This window comes from Triturus cristatus, chromosome 6, assembly GCF_964204655.1.
Source record: "Triturus cristatus chromosome 6, aTriCri1.1, whole genome shotgun sequence".
Lineage (NCBI taxonomy): Eukaryota > Metazoa > Chordata > Amphibia > Caudata > Salamandridae > Triturus > Triturus cristatus.
The window spans coordinates 449,450,930-449,471,959 of record NC_140589.1 but is presented as its reverse complement, the minus strand read 5'-3'; the positions used below and the strand labels follow the sequence as shown (position 1 = coordinate 449,471,959).

Below are 21,030 nucleotides of genomic sequence, written 5' to 3'. Positions count from 1 at the left end.
CCCCGCCCCTTTCCCCTGTACTTCACGTGATCCAGTCGCTTCCGCAATTATTCTCCGAGCATGCGCTTTGCAAGGTATAGCTCTCTCGGAGGGCTAGTTTAGAGTGCATAAAAGTAGGACAAGCCATTTATGTAAGGTCTCCTATTTGAGCTCTATTGACATATATTTTCATTCTCTAATGCACGCATGTCCCGCTCCTCTCTTGGTCGAGAAAAACGGACAAAAGCCACTTATTTAAATTTAGAATCTAAAACGCACATATTCAATATGATATTGTGTTTAACTCAACAAACCTGAAAGACAGCCTGCTTTACCACCCTTTGTCTTCCTAGGTCTGGCAACATATCGATTTTCTATTAGTCACAATCATGTAGCATGGATAACACCTCAAACATAGCACAACCGTAGAAAAGTGACCTATGTTCATCTTCACGTGTGGGTAACTTCACCAGAATCAGCTGGATGGTGAAGGGGGAGCTCTACCTCCCTAAAACCAGGAATGGATTAACATGCGGCCATGATAGTCAGTGCAAAAATGTGTTTCAAGTGCGCAGTCTAGTGGCTCGTCGATTTTCTCCGTTTACAGCGTAGCAAACATGCGTATGCTGATGACGCTGTAGCCTCGTATTCTCTCAGGTGAAAAGGGAAGTAGTCAGTAGACAAGTAGCTCAGTGCTGATACGGCAGCATTCAACAGGGCATTCACATTGAATGCCAGGTCACCGCCATATTTTAGCGTATGACTTATGTCAGGAGTGTGTCTGATGGCAGAACATTTTTATTACCGCGGTATGTTCATCTCACTTCTGTATATCTGCATAAAAGTCTGTGAGGTTCTGCCTCATTAAAATCTTTTGGTATGTTTGCATGTTGTGAATGAACATTTTCTTCTTGTAGCTTTTCCCCGCTTACAGTGTTCTTCATTGCGATATATGGTTATGGGGAAACTAACCCTCTGAATTTTTTCACACATCCGTCTCGTCTGTTTCGAAGTGTTGGTATGTACGCAAATAGGATTGGCGATACTACACGGTTGGGCTGTAGGCGCTGGGTCAGAAGCACCTCTGCTCTCTTATCCAGCGTAAATCTGCCCTCTGCACGTCTTGACTCTGTATCCAGAACATGTTATAATTGCGATTCCATTATAAAACCCCGTTTCTGAATTATTTATATGTGACCTGTGACCCACTCAGTCGCCTATTATACAGAAAAGAGGTCAGAACTTTGTAATAATTAGCGTTGTGTTCTGATGTCCTATGCCTGCTGATGGAGCCAGCAGCCTAGGGGGAAGGCAGGTCAGGCCACAGAGCATAATTATAGCTGCTGTTTAAAGAATGAGAAAACAAAATGTGCCTTTTCGTTCGTCAGCGTTGATTTTCTAGCTCTACATTATCAAGTAAAAAGAAGATGTTCATAACAACACGTGCATTTTTGGCACTCCTTCGGAAATTAAAGAAAAGTTAGAAACTTCGTGAATATATCCACGTATTCTGAGCTACTGTGCCTTAAAAAAACAAGCATTTGCAATCACGCGAGTTTGAGCTATTGGCATTGTAAATGGCAATGTCTTTTATTTATGTTTTGGGTTTTAAAAAATAAATAAAAAGCATTGTCATTTACAATACTAATGGCTTAAACTCTTGCAAATGCTAGACGTATTGCATTGCAATAAAGGGCCTTCTCGACTGCTTGTTAGATTGTAAATATCAGAGGAAGAATCCGGCCTGCAACGTCATCAAAGCAGTGATAAATAGTGCAGTGAAGATGATGTGTAAGTGTTGTAAATTGCACAGACACTAAGTGTGAAGTGAGAGTTACATATGATCCGAGCTATAAATACTAACAAAGCGCTCCCTTTGGGACCTTATAAGTGTTTAGCCATGCAACAGTTGATGTTATTGCACCGAGGAAATTGTGCTGCATAACTAAATACTTATAAGGTCCCAAAAGCAAGACCTATTGGCTATGCCAATGCTTGTTTTTTAATTCCCACTAATGTTTTGCTTTACATTGATTTATATTTATATCTTGTTATATGATGATATTTGTACTGCAACATAAATACAACATTGTCTCCAATCATTTAGGGATTATTTCTATTGTAATAAATAATTAAAGGAGGGAACCTGCTTAACCAATTACATAGACCTTGTAGCCTATTATCCCCTTACTTCAAGCAATGCTCTAATACATTTTGTTGTGCTTTTTTTCCTTCTTCTCCTTATGGTATTCCTTCTCTTTCTCTTTAATCTGACTGCTATTCTGTCATTCTTTTCTAGTTCATCATCATGGAAGTAAAATGTTACGTTCAGAATCCAATTCTTCGATTACCACTCAGCCTCTTATAGGTTGGCAAACGTCTCTCTTTGTCCGGCCTGCTCAGTCTCTCGCTTTTACTACCTCGCTTTCTCCTGCTCCAGAATGTATCTTTTTTCCGCTGGGTGATTATTTTTCTTCGCATGGCTTTGTTTTCTTCACCTTAGTCTTGATGTTAAGGCACATGCTTGTTGATACATGCACAAGTTGAAACCAATTATCATTGCTCTTTGCCATCTTGTTCCTTCCAGAGTGTGGTACTTTTGTATATTTGTGTTTGTAGTGTTTTGATGTGTACTTGTGTGGTGCCACCATTAACAGAGATCTCATTTTCCTCATGTTTTATCACTGCATGTTGCTGAGAGGTGCAGCTGTTACTGTAAAGGCTCTCTACAGTGGCCTATGTACAGATGCACTTTTTAGTTTCTTTAATATTTTCTACTCTTCAAAGTTGTTATTTTTGTAATAGCAGCTGCTCTGCATCTAAATTTCATTGGTTAGCACAACATTGCTAGTCTATTCAAGTCAACAAAGGAAATTTGGTAGTGTTCTATTCCATATGTGACAGATGGTTTCCAATTCACTTGCTGTATCAAAAAAAGAACACAATTTGGTTTCAAATGAATACACATAACTTGCTGTTATGCTGTATTTAGGTTGGCATACCATACAATTTGTATATATTTATAAGGTGTATGGTGTGTTTGGTATGGTTTTAAAGCATGTTTTGTATTTGCTACAGCTAAAGGAAGGACGAACATGGAACTCCGGGAAAAGTTCATGTTGCCTGATGGAGGCAGTCAGAGCATGGCGGCTTTCAGACAGAGGGGGAGGAAGTCAAGACCGTCATCAAGGGGTGCTTCACCAAACCGAACCAATTCAGTGTCCAGTCCGAACGTGCAACCTGGAACATCACAGACTCCTGGGACAAGCACTCCCAAGGTATGTCCTACACACAAAGCAATGATAGGCAATTAAATAATACACGTTTAGTAAGCAAGCCAAATATTACATTTTTATTACGAAACAATGCTCAAATGTATTTAATGCTAAAAATGCTTTAAACTCCATTACATTTTTTTCAGTTTACATTATGACGTTCCAACCATGCATTTTGTAATCATATTTTTTAGTTCGGCCATACTTGTAATTATTTGTATTTAATTATATCAAATTTTAGTTTGCTATATTATGTTACTGTACACTGCTTGGGTGAATCACCTTCCATAACCTGCTGTCCTCATACTTTGATTTACAATTATTTCATGCAGACAGGCCAACCTTTAGCACGCAATTATGGTAAGCCATGGTTGGCAAACAGCAAAACATCAACACCCTGTAAGACACCAGAGTCCCCAGAATGTCCAGTCCTGTCTACAGAGGTATAGTAAAGACAGAGCTTATGGTCCAGTCCTTCTGTGATCTACAACTATCACTTCACTAACTCTAGAAATTCACTCCAGTACTTTGGCAAACCTCTTGCGCACTAATACACTCCTCAGTGTTGGCCTCTTTGCAATACATGTTTCTTCTGCCTGACATTCTTGCTTTCACTGCTCCTGCACATCCAAATCTTCATTGACGGGTCCAATGCAGTATGTGGTTTCGACCAATGGTAATGTGTCTATGAATTGACTCCAGAGGACCCTTGTCTTGTGTTCTGTTTTTTCATTGTATGTGATTCATATTTTTGAAATATGTATACAAGACAACCTCGCAGTGCCGGAACAATATAACCCTTGTGCATTCTGAGTCATGACTGACTCCGCTTGATGTGAAACCTTTCTAGAAAAGATAAAATAATCGTTGTTCTATTGGGTTATAGGAGTTGATAGTGGTTTGTTGAGCACAAATGCTTGTTAAGAGTAGAACCTACATTAATAAAGTTAATCATCTCCAGACTGCAGTCCATACTGTACTAATCATTCTAAGTACACAAGCAAAAAAAGATAACTAGTATAACAAAGAATACATATTATTGGTCTCACAATGTAGGACTCAGTCTTGTTTCAGTGAGTCATTTTATGTTTGGTTTTGGTCAGCAGTTTTGATTTTTGCTTCAAGAAAGAATAAGGTCTTCAGCATACGCATTTCTTGACTGTGTGATGTCTAATTAAGTCATATATAGAAACCAGTCCTCGTCTATGATAGTGGTTAAATATTCTCTCACTTTCCTTGAAATAGGCTTTTTATGAAGGATGAACGTTTGAATGGACTGGCCCTAGATAGCAACAAACATACTTTTGGCATTATTTCCTGAAGTTATCAAAAATCCGTGCCCAAAAATGTTCTTAACTTAGTAGCCAATTTTGGACTTCTTGGAGGGAATTTGAAGTCAGTCCCCGCCAATCACAACAAAACATATTCAATTACACAGCCTAATTCTGGATGACCTCATCTCAAACACTTGGGTGTGCATTAATCCTTAAGGGATATTTAGTGAGCAAATCAGCAAATGAGCCATAATGTTAGACACCATAGCTGTGTTATATTTTGTAACTCTAAACACCTAAATTAAATGTTCACCCTGTCAGTATGGTATGCCATCCATATGTCTCAGAGCACTGGTCACTGAAGGAATTGAGTGATAGGTCACGTAAATCTTTTACCTGAATACATACTGTAGGCCTCTTATGAATACCAACACACCACAAAAAAAAACACTCAGAGTGTAGTTCATTGACATATTTTTAAAAAGGAATGAGCTCTAATGGATGTTTCATTTGAAAACTTGGAAGCATGTAGATTTATGCTTGTATTCCTTAATTCTCATGGTATTTCTTTTCAATATGTTTAATTTGAAGGCAGTTCATCATTCCCAAATAACTTGGTTTCATTAAGACTAGAAAGCAAGTTAGCTAGCCTGCTCTTTTTCTGTTTAGCTGAGTACACCTGTGAGCTTCCAATTTGTATTAAAGAATCTGGAACAATTTTAAAAAGTAACCACAAAGCAGATACACGCCTATGAAATGCATGCAGAGTGTTTTCAGGTTTGAGTGAAAACAACTGAACATAGAGCTATAGAAGTTGTGTTAACGTGAAATGGGAATTGACCTGTGGGCAAAAACTCTTATGTCTTTGTACAACCTTAGACCTGTACAAAACATTATAGGCCCAGGACTCATTAATAGTTGAAGGTTAGGGCTTATAGCAAACACAGCTATAGGATGATCTAACAAAAAATCAATTTTCTGTGTGCCACATGGTGCATTTGCATTATTTTGCCCACCCCCTCCTGTGTATTTTGTTCAGCTAGAAGCCAACCCTGGCAAGAGATGAAAGGAATGGCTAGTTTGAGTGAGAATGAGAGACCAAGCATAAGTGAGATGTTGAAATGCTCAGTAAACAAGCATACACCAGAGAATATAATCTGGTGTGGCTCTGTTGTCAGTGGAGACATAAATGGTCTCAGCCTATCACAGCTGTTTGCGCGGGCCATTACACCTCTCACCCTGATGTCATTGGCCTGAGCCAGAGTCAAAGGCCAATTATGAGAGACCATACACCTATTGACTGGCATTGCACATTTTTGTGGGCTGCAAGGATATTGGAGTATCCTGCCTAAACAATAGACAAACAGTTTCATAAGCCACTGCTGGTATATAAGCTTAAAATGCCAATAAAGGACACTTGCTATGGATGCAATAACTGATACTCAGGAGTAAGGGAGCAGCAACTACATACTCAGCTTCTCCCCATACCCATGAAATCCTGTACATCTGGGGCCATATTGCAGAAGGTGCCCCGGCAGCGCAACTGCCATGTACTCCTGCATTGTGTGCCCCCGGGGACCTTTTGTATTACAGAAGAGTCTGCAGACGATTGTGCGCCCCCTTCTGTAATACTGTATATGTAGCTCCAGGGCTATCTTAAAAGGGTATTCCCTCTTTTGCATGGGGGCATGGCCCCATGAAAATGAAGGAATCACTTTGCCTCTGTGCCATAGTATGGATGTGGTTGCACAGACAAAGAAGATGTCAGGTTGTGCAATGAAAGTGTGCCACAAAAAGGTGGCGCACTGTATACATGGCCCTGAGGGCAGCCCTCGAGAAATGAAAGGGAATCCCATGGACACCCCAGACATCTCCTTGCAGGTTATACAGCCACTCCCTGCACCCATCTGCAAAGGGATATCTATTTCCACTTAAAAGTGCAAGGTGGCTGCCACCTGCACTGTGAGATACGGAATGGCTTTGAAGCAGTCATTCCGTATTTCACTTGAATGTGCTGCCTCCAGGGCAGCATGAGATCGCAGTTGCTCTAAGGACAGTGCATTCAACAGAATAGGGCGCACTTTTCCTTTTTGCACACTGCACACCTGTTTAAAGGTGCACTGGGGCGCAAATACGAAATGTGGGTCCTTATCATAATACGGCCCCTGGGATGCTGAGAATTGCAGGATGAGGAGTTTGTCCATGTAGAAGAAGACTCATGGGCCATTGCAGTATCACTGTCTTTCTTTTGCCAGCGTGAGCTATGGAAGGAGTAGGGAACCTCCTCTGCCTTCCCATGTCCATTTAGTCTGGCTTCTACTTCCTTCAGGCCACTTCACAGATCTAAATGAGCGGAAGAAAAGGTTATGCCACTACAGTGATCAAAGGAGGAGGCCTATAAAATGATCATAAACTGCTGCCACTCCGTTATTTTCAAAAGAGTTCTGAACATGCAATGTTTTCATTGTCATTCTGCTATTACTACATTTGGATTGAAGATAGTTCCAGCATCTTAATTTAAGCAGATTACTAAATACATGTTGATGGAAGATGATTCCTTATTATTTTTTTAACCTTTATTTAGAATTTGCACATAAATATTAAACAATGCAGTTATAGTGACAACGTATTCTAATATGCGTCACAGATAGCAGCACAATAAATGGAGCAGAGACAGTATACAGCTACAGCTTACCATACTCTAATCTTAATCAAGTTAAGGCCTTCTTTCCTATTTACATGTCAGACATTTGCAGTGATTTTGTGTTGCTGTGGTGCTGAGTCAGCTTAAGAAGTTAGTGGTCAGACCCAGTTCCTTTTGTGCTTAAGGCCTTATTTAATCAATAGGTGTGAAAATGTTCTCCTATGTCCTTGGGCAAGCAGGATACAGGTTGTAGTTCAGCATATATTTTCAATTGCTCACTGCAATATGTAAGGTTTGTCAGTCACATTGTGTGTTTCAATGATCTGTCTCTTCCCTAGTGCCTTGCCACTTGCCTTTTGGCTAATAGGAGAGATAAAGCCACATGTTTTTTATATGTTAGTGCGATGGGTTGCATCCAACCCTGACAGGGCTGCTGTTTGTGAAGAACAGAATTTAAAATCTTTAATGGTAGCAAAGTCTGTAACTTCACTTTCCATTTTCTTTTTGACTTCGTAATGTAAAGTGGCATCACCAACCGTTTGGCGGACTTGCTGGTGATAAGACATTCTAGTAGTTTGAAGGTGGGAGGATCCTTGGAAAAGGAAGGCTTGATTGATTTTGATGTGATTTCAAGTCAGTGGTGAAGAAAAATGTCAAGGGGCATGCACACAGGGCGGCCTGTGTTGTTATTGTATGTTTAAAGTTACTGTCTAGGTACAGGTCCCCCCATTTCACTATGTTCAGTTTGAACATTTGTGCTGCTACCTTGCTTCTCCAGTTGATGGTAGACCAGGGTTTCTGATCAGCAGGATTTCAGGAAAATAAATGAAGTCAATCCCCACTTTACCTTTCAGTTATTTCGATCCCTGTGCTTTGCATTTTTTAAAGTAAGTATTTCAGCTTGGTGCCTACATGTGCATTGGCAGATGAGTGCTTGGAGCGGAGTGGGGTTTGTGTTGTCTGTTTCTATTATTTAAGGCTGGGGGTGGTACAGGAAATAGCAACATGTGTTTGTGTGCAAAGATAATATATTTCTAGGTCTGTCATTGCAAAAAACTCCTTGGTTATATGGCAATATTAATGTTTCCTGTCTGAGTCTTGGTTGTTTGCGAGCCCAACAAGTCTAATCACCATAGAGGAAACATGCTTTGGTTAGTGTGATTGAGATATTAAAAAAATAATAGAGCATTTATGTAAATATCACCATTTGAGTCTGTGCTGTGCTCCCTGCCATAGATAATGGAAGTTGAATTCACCTAGCAATCTTGGCTTCCAGATGGGAAATAGCTTAACCATAGTTCTATCTTATTATGGAATCTGTCACAGTTGATTCATATTGCTAAATATATAAAGAGCTCTCACACCAAGCCAGCAGAAAGTCAGGTGTAAATCTTTGGTTGTTAGCTGTAAGAGGGGGGAGATAACGGATATATTCCAGTTTATAATGATACATGAGAAACAACAGAATTAGATGCATTGCCTGAGGATTGGGCTAAGGCTTATATGGGGATTGCGCACATATAGTGTCATATCACCTGTACACAATGACATTAGCAGGCCACGTGATGTGTATCTAAGTGCATGGGTGGTATACTTGTGACACTGTGACACAGTTTGCTCTCTAATGGTTCTAGTGCTAGCACAAACGGTACAGGGTTAGTTGTCATATACCTCTCTAGGTTTTAATGGGTGTAAAGATTAGGATGATTCCCTATTCTAGGCATTTTTTGAAACAAGTAACTCACACTGAAGGGTGATATTAGTCAAGCATATACCATAACTGAAAATGTATTACTGGTGCTCTGAGTATGAGTTTTCTTGGAGACCAACACAAGACACAAAAGGCTTTATAGAATCCTGACAGATATTTTATTATGATACTTCTCACTTCTTAATTGTAATATGTATTGTTGTCTCTAGGGGACTCCGATACAGGGGAGTAAACTTCGATTACCAGGATATCTTTCAGGGAAAGGTTTCCAGTCTGGTGAAGACAGCATTCTCTTATCAACAGCAGCAACAAGAGTCCGGCTACAGTTTGCAGGTGAGTGGTGAATACTAAGCCTCGCTATCCAAACAATACAAAACACAAAGTACAAACCACTAACTAACTTAGGGGCATATTATCAAGCAATGGCGTTACAATTATCACCGCTTTAGCGGCAAAAAACTGCCGCTAAAGCAGCGATAATGGGCTTGATAATACGCCCTGGAGAATTCCAGTAGAAGCCCATGTTCTGATGTCAACATGGGCTTCTATTGGAATTCTCAAGGGCATATTATCAAGCCCATTATCGCTGCTTTAGCGGCAGTTTTCTGCCGCTAAAGCGGCGATAATTGTAACGCCGTGCTTGACAATATTCCCCTTAATCTGTCTAAATGGAGACATAGCTGAGATCGTAGTACTGGGAAGGTCAGACCTTAATACATTTCACTTTAACTGACCCCAAGTGGACGACCTCCGCCTGGTACCACCCAGAACGTTAGAATATGGGTGTCATTATGAATGCAGTCATCTAATTTATACGACATATCATTATTTTAGGTGTTAATGTAGAACTGTCCATACTTCTGGAGATCATCCTACTTCTTCAGATTTAACACTAAATACCTATAAAAGATGCCTGTTGATGACTCATATGGCTACTACTGGCTTCATCTATACAAGCGCCCCAAGCAAACACTTATAAACAGATTCAACAATCTCTAGAATCAGACTATCAGGATATTCACATCAAGCCAGCCACGAAAGCCCTTGAGTTTAAAACTTTGAGCATTGTTCACAAAACTTACTTGATAAAGAACTGTGGTCCCTGCAATACCTGGTTCCACACTTCATGCTTGTGAGAATGTAGTTCACCATTGCTCCCCTAATCCAGCATCAACCTTTGTAATATCTGATGCATGGTGGTCATTCACATGGTGTACAAGACCATAACTTCTGGAACCCTCTCAACCCTCATCTGATGTAAGAACCAATGGTGTTCCTTTCAAGATGCTCCTCAAAACAGAACTGCTCAGATGAATTTTTGACTGAAGGACTAATCAAGAGCAGCAAAGTCTAATAGAGTTCCAACTGACTGTATTTGTAATCTTACTGATTTTTTCAATTAATCTCATGCTCTGAAGTATCCATAAACAGCCAAGCACAACATTGCAATACTCCAAATTAAATTAATAAGTAAAATTACACAATGACATTGCTCAGGAGTTTTCCAATATCTGACAAAAGTATAGACATATGATGCAATGCTGCTTATATAAAAGTCCAAATCAATCTAATAATGTTACTCAGATACCCACCGGTGAATGGTGTGTCCCTGCAGTTCTATAACAGACTTTTGCTGACTGGTAATCATTACAGTGATATACCTGATTTAGTCAGGGTAACTTCAACATTTGTGGTGATCTTTTTGCACTCCACTTCTAGAGATCTCAGTTCAGTCTCCACTTCATCACCGCCGTGAGTGCGTTCTCTAGCAGTCCCTCGTCAGGAAGGGAGAGACAGAGATACAGGCCCTTACACAGGTTGCAGATTTATTTTGGTACACACAAATTCATTCTGGAATTTAGCATACCATTGCTACGTCTATAAGGTAGGGAATATATCCACCATTAATTGAGAAATTTGAAGATAACACCCCTGAGGAAGTCATAGGGTGACTTACCCACTGACGAAACCTGAATTAGAAGCTATATGGACAACTGGAGGACTCTTATTCATGTTTATATATGTTTGCATATGTTCAGAGATCTGTTTCATCTATAAAATAAGTATATACAAATCATATTAATTTGACATTGTGTTTATTTGGTCTTGAACCAAAAATACAATCTTAGATTATATATTCAAAGAACTGTACCACAAGGAAATAACAGACTCTACTGCCTAAAATCTCAAAATCAACATGATTGGGCACCATTAAAGTTAAGTGACAATTTCAATGTTGTTTCCATGGATATTTGTAGCAAAACCCCTCATTTTAGATGAGATTGTTGTTCACAACCACTATAAACCTACCAGGAATTTTAATCTGTGAAATACTGGCCACTGTGAGTTGTGCGACTTCAGTAAACCTTTAAGTTAAAAGTAAAGTGTCTGGTACATGGCTGAGTAAAATAATGTTCTACTGTATATCTATGGTAAAAAGATCACTTGCGTAGAATTTAAATCGCACACAAATAAAGTCAGGCCTATTATGCCGGTTTTATGTCAGAATACTGTAATAAAAAATGTTGTCTTGCAAAAATATGTCAGCCACAATATTGTAAAGGTGCTTTTATGTAGGTTAAGTGTGGTTTACTGTTCTTAAATCCACATAGTTTTCCCTTGGCAGTATATATATTGCAAGTACATAGGTGGAGGTTATACTAACATTCAAAATATTATGGTAGTTGGCATTAAGACTAGGACATTTTTACTGGAAACTATATAAGCTTGGTTTAATGCATATTTGATAGGTTATATGGTCAACCAGTACTAAGCGATATGAAAAACAATCACAAAATGATCAGTTATTCATTTGGAGAACTGCATCAAAGATGCATATATACCTTAGTTTAAGTATGTTTTAACACCAGAGAATCACATTTCTGATAGACTTCTAACTTCAGATTTCTCAGCTTTTGAATACGTTCTCAGAATTCACACTAGAGACAGAAACTTTTTCAGGTGTACCTCTGCGCTCTGGTAGGTGGCACTGTGCTGCTCCACACTGACGCTGTTCCACTTTGGAAATCACATGCAGATCCTATACAGGCACCACTCATGTGTACTGACGTGAATTCCTTACTTTTCGTGCCACCAGATGCAGGACCGGAGCTACCTCTCATCTCTTTAAGACAATTATACCTAAAAGAAAATCTAAAAACCAGTGTGCAAGACAAAATGTCACCTCCCAAGATGACAGGTTTGAAATCATATTAGACTGTTCCAAGCAAATGTTGGGGACAGATCCCCATCACATTTTTCTGTGGTGCTTAGGGTCGACTCACGGCTCTGAGGCCTGCAGTGACTGCGCGTCAATGAATCCAAATGCCATCCAGGTCCTTGAGGCAAAACTCTACATTGCCAAGCATCAGAAGACCCTAATTTGGGACCGGCCCACGTCCAAATGCCTGTCTCGATACCGTTCCGGTCCAGAAGTTGGTCCCAAGCTTGATCGCAGTCATTCTCCCAATTCTCGGGTAACTCAAAGAAAAAGTATCAGAAATATAAGTGGGAATCTGCTCCTTCCCGCTACTCTCATACACCTGCGAAGACGTGAAGGCCTCGTCATGCCAATCTGGTTCTCAAAGTCCAGAAACTTCTCCTGGCACAACCTGAGTTTCCAAGACTGTCAGAGATGCCAAGTCAGATCCAGCAGTTTCACAAGGCCATGCTCTGAGTCTTTGGATCCCTTCTGACTCCCTCTGGCACACCTGTGTGCCCTACAGAGCCTAGAGTTTCTCCATCTGGGATACTGCCAGCAGGTTCGCCCTCTGCACCAGTTGAACCCTCTTTGCCCACAACCAAGCCCCTACCGACGACTTTGTCATCTCCTCATCTGGGTCCACATTCTACATCAGTTCCTGGAACATCATCACCAATACCAACTCCATGGACACTAGTGGCGATATCCGTTGTGATCTTCGAATCAGAGTCAGCACGACCTCGACTGAGGCTGCTCTCGGTATCCATCAACCACAGCCATTGCCCGCTACACCTAAGCCTCCCAGCTACGTGGTTTCACAGGACAGGACTCCTACTCTGCATTCTCTATTCAGGACAGACTCTGACAATTAGTATGATTCAGGAGATGAGTCCTGGCAGCCCTACCATGAAGAAAATAGACATGATGACCTCAAAGGTGCCAGTGGCCTTGCACCTCTCCTAATACTGACCTAGTCTCACCTCTAGACTCTACCACTGAGGAAAGTGCCTCCTTCGCACTGCGTATGTGGAGGGTGGCCGAGGTTCTCAACATCCAGCTCTCCACCATGGAGGTCAAAACTAATGACTTACTGAAGTTCTCCAACCAGGGCAGACCAATACTGAGCCCTTGTTGCCCTTTAGTGAGGCACTCACAAAGACTCTTTTAGGGGCCTAGGCCAAGCCCTGCTGTGGTCCCCCAATCAGTCACAAGATTGTGTGGTGCCATCGCCCTGCCCCCAAAGACCCCACTTTTCTGACTTAGCACCCTTCCCCCGAGAGCTTGGTGGTGCAAGCTTCCTCCAGCAGTACAAACATGAATGCCTTCCTGACTAATGCTCCTGATAACTGGTCTAAGAGGGTAGAGACCTTTGAGAAGAGGGTATTTTTTTCTATAAGGTTGGGTCGGCAGACGGTCAGTGCCATCTGCCTTTTAGGCTGCTATTCCCACACTTCTTGGGACTCTGTAGCTCTGGTTCTCCCAGGGGTCCCAAATACCTTCATACCGTACTGACCCTAGCCATACAAGATGGCCGTGATGCTGCAATATTTACTATCATTTTGGCCTGGATACCACAGATTCCATTGGTCGAGCCTTTGGCACTAGCACCGCTTTTTGTTGCCATGCCTGGTTGAGATCTACAGGTTTCTCCAGCGATTAACAGTATTCCCTTATGGACATGCCCTTTGACTCAACTTGCCCTTTTGAAGACAAAACAGACTCTACTTTGGACCGTTTCAAAGAAAGCAGGGCCCCAGCATGCTTCTTGGGTTTGTCTGCCCCGTCATGCCAATAACACCAGCCTTTTTGACCCTTCCATTGCTCTGACATGGGCTTTCCATACAAGATCCCTCAGAGGGTTCCCAGTCTTTTTGCGGCCGAGACCATGGCACCCACCTATCCCGCAGTCAGGGACTGAGCACCAGTCAGTCTACCGCCGCCACCGTGGCCCCACCTGCCAAACTCATTTAGCTTGCCCTTAGTGGAGCACATCAACCCAGTTGGAGGCTAGATCCAACAATGGCAGTCCAGACTGGCAGTCCATAACATCGGATTGGTGGATCATGCAAAGTGTACAGAAGAGGTATGCCCTACTGTTCCTGGCCATTCCACCTCTCCTTTCACCTTCCCTGGGACGACGGACAGAGGACCATCTGACCATCTTAAGGCAGGAAGTGCAAACCATGGCCAAGGGGCATTATCAAGAGATGGTGATGGTTGCAGCACATCTTTAGAGGTCAGTGGTCCCAATATCCCTTTACCTTGACAAATGAATACTGATGGCAGGTTTACAAGAAGTAGTCATCAACCACCTCCAGACTACGGTGATCCCCTGACATCCTTGTGGTTCACTATCAAAGTGCCGAAGTCACACTTGACTCCTTCTCAGACATTCCTTTTATCTGAGGCATTTTGGATACAGTCCCATTTTGTGCCTTTCCCTGGGAAGGAGAGTCTAGGACAAATAGACTATGATCTTGATCTTTTAGCCTGTGTCCTTGATTTCAGATGTCCTCAATTCTGAGACTGCTGGGACTGTTAGCCTCCCACATCCTGCTGGTCAAGCACACAAGGTAGCATATGCGGGCTCTGGGGTAGCATCTGAAGTCTCACTGGGCTCAACATCTAGGGGATCTCTCCAACCAAGCCCAGATCTCAGAGGAGACTGCAAAAGAACAGCAGTGGTGGTTGCTCGGCCACAAATCGTTCAGTGACAGATCTTCTCCCTACCCCACTCAGAGCCAACAATAGTGACCGATGCATCACTTTTGTGTTGGGGCTGCCACCTGGGAAATGCACAGATCGGAGGCCTCAGGCCTTTGACGGAGGCCTAGCTTAACATCAACTTTCTGGAGCTGAGAGCCATCTACTCTGCGTCGAAATCCTTCCTACCCTCCATCAAGCAATGGCTGGTGCAGGTGCTCACAAACAACATCACTGCCATGTGGTATTGCAGCAAACAAGGTGGGGATTTGGTCATGGACCCTGTGCCAGGAGGCTCGGCGCCTCTGGAAATTGCTGGAGCACCATGGAATCTTCCTAGTGGTAAACCACCTAGCGGGATCCTTACAGGCCACGGTGGACAAACTCAGTCGTCTCTGCTTAGTGGATCACAAGTGGCAGTTACAGCCGGAGGTGGTGCAAGGTCTCTTCCACACCTGGGGCGAACACTCTTTTTGGTAGAAACTCCATCTAACTGCAGATTCTTCACTAGCCCTTCCATTCTCCCCATTCTGTGAATTGGGCTCTGCCCATTAAAAAGATGTCAAGTCTAGAACTCTACTCACTGCTCAATGCCAATTCACTGTTGGGGCTTTGCGCCTGGGGGAGCAGATAGGCTCGAAAGCAACTGACGTCAATGCGGGTGTGTGGCACCTATTTGGGGTCCTCACATTATTTCCAATGAGAAACGGCATCAGTGCTGAGCCGCACAGTGCCACCTGCCTGCGCGGAGGTACTGCTCAAAAGTTTCCGGATCTAGTTTAATGCCTGGGGAAGTATTTAAAAGGTGAGGAATAATTGGTTAGATAGAGTCTCTACCACAAAGAGCGCTATCAGAGATAATTAACTTGTTCTTCAGCATTTTGAGTTCTTTATAATATGCCTTAAAATGCACGAGTACAGTTTTTTGTTTGGCATACAGTTTATCAGCCTGCTTTGCTCAGTTGGTAATTCTATATCAATTAAGGATTAATTATATCAAATCCATGCACCCTTATTCTGACAGAGTTTAACTACTGTGACATGTGCATCTGAGGTCAGCATAACAGATTGACATTCGATCATTTCCATTATGATTACAGTATGATTATGATTACAGTAGGGTCTGCTTATCAGAGGTTTTCACAAATATTTCCAAGGTCTCTACTTTGACATGCCAGTGGAATTGTGTAGTGTTAGGTAATGGGAATTGGTATAAGAGAGAACTTGCATCATATGTGCATACATTGGCTTTCAAGTTTCTATTTACACAATTTAATAATTTGCTACCAAATATGCCCTGGATTACTAGGAGGCTGGCGAAATTATCATTTTCTTTCTCTCCACTGATTATTGATTTGAAACATTATGAGGATTTACTTTTCAGAATCCAATTCCATACCAATAGACTGAAAATTGGCAAGCACAATGTGGGTAAATCCAGGCATTTAAGAGGGCAGTCCCATTGGGGGAGTGGGGAAAAACACGGAAAAAAGTCAGTGACACCTGCTAAATGCTGGTGAGTTGAAAGGCATGTTGCTACAAAATACTAGGTGCCCAGTTGCCCCTCCCGCCAAGTTTGTTAAAACCCATGCCTTTTAGACTTGATTTCTAAGTCTAGGAATTTGCAGGTGGCCCTAGCTATTGGAATTGGCTGATCTGCAGCCAGACACAGTGGTCTCAAAACAGCAGCCAATTAGGATTAATTTAAGGCAATAAATCAACTGCTGAAACAACTTCCTTTTTCAACCCATATGATTGACAGTCTCACAGCCAATCGAACTTGGTTCCTGTAATTAGACCAGCTCATTTGATTGACAGCCAATCAGAATAGTTAGAGACAGCCTGCACTGTTTTAGATCATTTTGCGGAAAGCCGTGGATGGCTTCTGGCTAGTAATACAATGCGTTATTTAAGTGTTTAGGAACAGTGGCGGCTCCTCCATAATGACGGAGGAGCGTCACCCCACTCACTGGCTCAGAGGAAGTAAATAAAAAATAAAACAATGTCATTGTTTTATTTTTCATTTTCCGCCTCTGAGACAGTTTGCGAATGGAGGGGTGGGGCACTGGGAGGCGAAGTGCGATGTGCGCTCCAGTCCATAAGTGCGCATATGTGTTTTAGCCGGCCGTCTCAGGCAGTGGCGTAATGATAATTGAGGGGGCCCCCCTGCAAGGTATGTGGAGGGGCCCCCTCCGGACTCTATCAGGAGCTCCCCAGCCAAAGTGCAGTGCTGAGGGGGCCCCCTGGAGCTTGGGGACCCCCGCACTGCGGGGGATTCGGGGGCCTGTGTTACGCCCCTGGTCTCAGGCCGACCAAAACATTTGTGCGCACTTAGGTTTTCTCCAGCCCAGCTGCTTTGAACAGATGGGCTGAAGAAACTCCACAGACTCCCTGGTCTGAGCAGTGTGTCTTTCCTGACTGCTCAGACCTAACCCCGCGCTGCTCTGCAGCACGGGGATTGGATGGGAGTCTGTGACATGGCCCCAGTGCTTGCTGGGACCAGGAAGGATGAGAGTGAGTCTGACATGGGAGGCAGCTCCAGGTAAGTTTTTATTTTAAATAAATCTTTTATTATAACTCTCCCCCCATGCACTACCCCTCCTGCGCTCCCTCCACTCGCCCCACCACCTCTTTATTGTGGCTGCCGCGACTGCGTAAGAAGAACACAATCCTTCCTCTCAGTGTGTGAATTTTTATTTTAAAAATCTCAGATTCTTCCACTTTCACTTTACGGCAAATGTTTTCTCACTCTCTCCTACTAATAATCTTTCCAACTTCCATAATGTATTATGGATTTAATCTCTAACTGTGTCCTACCCCTTAAATTGCTTAAGGTTTTCCAAATTAGACCAGCTTGCGGACTCTGTTTTTTGCATTTGTTTAATAGATTATTTTCTGTTTTTTTCTTCTTCAAGAATCGAAAAAGACTCCTAGCCGGCCTGACAGTCGAGCAGGCAGTAAAACTGGAAGCCGTAGAAGCAGCGATGCATCGGACTTTGACATTTCAGAAATTCAGTCTGTGTGTTCAGACATGACAGACGCTGCACGCGACGCCACTAGGCCGTCCCCCCGAGCAGGATCTCGGCCCTCATTCGGCAGGCCTTCCAAAATCCCAACGCCTCAACGGAGGTCGCCAGCGAGCAAGCTGAGCGCCTCCTGCAAAAGATAGTGTCATGAACTCGAGCTCTCTTCCTGTGCATTAAATATTTAAGTTTTTAAGATGTAAGATATTATGTAGAAATTATTGTGAAATATTGCAAGAGGTGGATTTTTAATTATGAAGAAGGCCTTATTTGTGTATTTGTCCTGTTATTTTATGTGTATAAATTGTGTCTGATGTTTCTTGTTTTGCCATATTTTATTTGGAGAGAATGAAGAATATTTTAAGTTAAACACTAACACTTTTACCGAGCAATGTGCATAAGGTATGCTAAAACAGTTCCCGGATGTACATCGTCATCTTGAATCAACTACAATAGGCTCAGCACTAGGGCTTTAGTGAATGGCTGCAGGTGACTCCTTGCATTTCTTAGTAGCTATTAAATTACAAAGTCGCAAGTGCACATTTTGAACTTAACCAATAATTACAATACGAGCGTGAACAGGTATTTTTTAAATTAACATGGTTAGAGAACGTACGAAAGTCACTTTAAAGCACTTGTAAGCAACATGATACTGTACTAAAATATCTTGCAGCATTGTCTGTGCCATTAACTTATCCAAGGCCAGAGTTATCCTGGCGACTAGAACTATTGTACTGTACAAAAACAATTAAGTGCATTCATGTAAATGTGAGATTTTCTTTGCTTGAGTGGGCGGTAGCACTGTATGAAATTATTTTGTATTAAAGCAATTTTGCTTGCAGAAAGATATGAAATAAACAATGTCCCTGAAATGCATGGCTGGTAACTGACTCCCAGGTTTTGACGCTAGTAGACCTTCAAACAACTCCGTATTGAACCACCTGTTCAGCTACCTGATCTGTTTTCAGTGTCTACCTTTGGTTTGGAGGAGTCAATAAGGTGTTGGATGCAGGAGGGGACTGGCAGCCAAAAGCAGCACTTACAAAACTGTTCCAACCTAGACTGACACTGTCTAGGAAACTTTGAAGACAGACGGTGGGGAGGTGTTCCCCAGGAAAAGTTTAGAAAAATGTAAGCCAAACAGGGAATTTTACAGCACAGTTTCCTAACATATTTTCTACAAAACTGCAGATTCTACAGGTGATAGCAATGATATATTCTAATACTTTAGAGTCCGTCACAGTCCCAAGAGTGTTATGTCTGCATTACAGTGAATCATGCATGTGTCTATGAGAAAATTGTATCTATGATGATATCTACCATTTAATATGAAATGTTTTACCTTAGTCATCCTTGAAGTAGAAATTTGAATTGCCTTTTTGTAGGCATATACAGTTCCAGTTGAAAAACAACAGAGATGTGTACTAGGGGGGGAAGGGAACCTGGTAAAGAAGATTCTCTTCATCTGGCATCCATGTGGGAATCGAGTGAATGCTGTTATTTCCAGGTGAAATGTTCCTTGGAAAGGTAAGTTTTCAGCTGCTTCCTGAAATGAGGAAGTAAAGGTGCTGGTGTATCTATTCTGTGTTGGAATTTCAGATTTTCAGAACCTTAAAGTAGATGTTAATTTATGGTTCTGTTCTAATCTTCTTGCTCTTCTGAACCTATATCTGGAAGTGTCAAGCCTGGGAATATTCTTTTGCACCCAAGAAAACTAGATTTTATCAGCCAGATTGAGAAGTGTGTTGGAAATAGTTGCTCTGAATATGATGCTGTAGATCTTGATGATGTTGGATTGCTAGACTAGTTCTTGAAACATACTTTTTCACCCCTTAATCAACTAAGCAATGTAGTCCCAAATACCACTAGCCCATGCAGGACTGGTATACTTTTTATGGGGGAACAACCTTTACAACGCAACTTTTACAACGCACTACCATTACAACGCATTTTTTACAACGCATAATCCATTACAACGCATGATATTACAACGCAGGATACTACAACGCATTTTTAAAAACTACCTTTACAACGCATTCCATTACAACGCATACTACCATTACAACGCATACCATTACAACGCATAATATTACATTATACTTTCCAACACTTACACTACTGATGCACCCCCTGGAGTTAGAATAGTAATTTTTACCCCTATACTATCCAACACTTACCCTACTGATGCACCCCCTGGAGTTAGAATAGTAATTTTTACCCCTATACTATCCAACACTTACCCTACTGATGCACCCCCTGGAGTTAGAATAGTAATTTTTACCCCTATACTATCCAACACTTACCCTACTGATGCACCCCCTGGAGTTAGAATAGTAATTTTTACCCCTATACTATCCAACACTTACCCTACTGATGCACCCCCTGGAGTTAGAATAGTTATTTTTACCCCTATACTATCCAACACTTACCCTACTGATGCACCCCCTGGAGTTAGAATAGTAATTTTTACCCCTATACTATCCAACACTTACCCTACTGTTGCACCCCCTGGAGTTAGAATAGTAATTTTTACCCCTACACTATCCAACACTTTCCCTACTGTTGCACCCCCTGGAGTTAGAATAGTAATTTTTACCCCTACACTATCCAACACTTACCCTACTGTTGCACCCCCTGGAGTTAGAATAGTAATTTTTACCCCTACACTATCCAACACTTACCCTACTGTTGCACCCCCTGGAGTTAGAATAGTAATTTTTACCCCTACACTATCCAACACTTACCCTACTGTTGCACCCCCTGGAGTTAGAATAGTAATTTTTACCCCTACACTATCAAACACTTACCCTACTGTTGCACCCCCTGGAGTTAGAATAGTAATTTTTACCCCTATACTATCTAATACTTACCTTAAATGTAATTTAATATTATGCGTTGTAATGGTATGCGTTGTAAAGGTAGTATGCGTTGTAATGGTAGTGCGTTGTAAAGGTATTTTTAAAAAATGCGTTGTAGTGTCATGCGTTGTAATGTCATGCGTTGTAATGGATTATGCGTTGTAAAAAATGCGTTGTAAGTGCATGCGTTGTAATAGTGTGCGTTGTAACGTCATACATCCCTTTTTATGAGACCTTCTCTGTGACAAAATTGATTCCACATAACATTAGCTTTCCTCTGCATGCAATAAATGTGCAGTGAGATACCCAGAAAGACCCCCTAGCTATGTAACAGTTTTCATAGGAGCAGACCTGCATTTAT

General features: G+C 41.8%; 1 protein-coding gene across 15 annotated transcripts in view; it reads left to right on the top strand.

Moving 5' to 3' along the window:
• Positions 1 to 18,683, top strand: part of DST (dystonin) — a 1,436,897-nt gene extending 1,418,214 nt beyond the window's left edge. For 7 of the 15 annotated variants that reach the window (XM_085610880.1, XM_085610881.1, XM_085610884.1 and 4 more), the window contains 5 exons: positions 2,279 to 2,440; positions 3,058 to 3,257; positions 3,587 to 3,697; positions 9,093 to 9,216; positions 17,704 to 18,683. In XM_085610880.1, the coding sequence (XP_085467006.1) occupies positions 2,279 to 2,440; positions 3,058 to 3,257; positions 3,587 to 3,697; positions 9,093 to 9,216; positions 17,704 to 17,957 (851 nt within the window). In that variant the 3' untranslated portion in view covers positions 17,958 to 18,683. The remainder of the gene's footprint in view (positions 1 to 2,278; positions 2,441 to 3,057; positions 3,258 to 3,586; positions 3,698 to 9,092; positions 9,217 to 17,703) is intronic. The other 8 variants (XM_085610882.1, XM_085610876.1, XM_085610875.1 and 5 more) reach the window with 5 other exon arrangements.
• Positions 18,684 to 21,030: the final 2,347 nt, after the last annotated feature.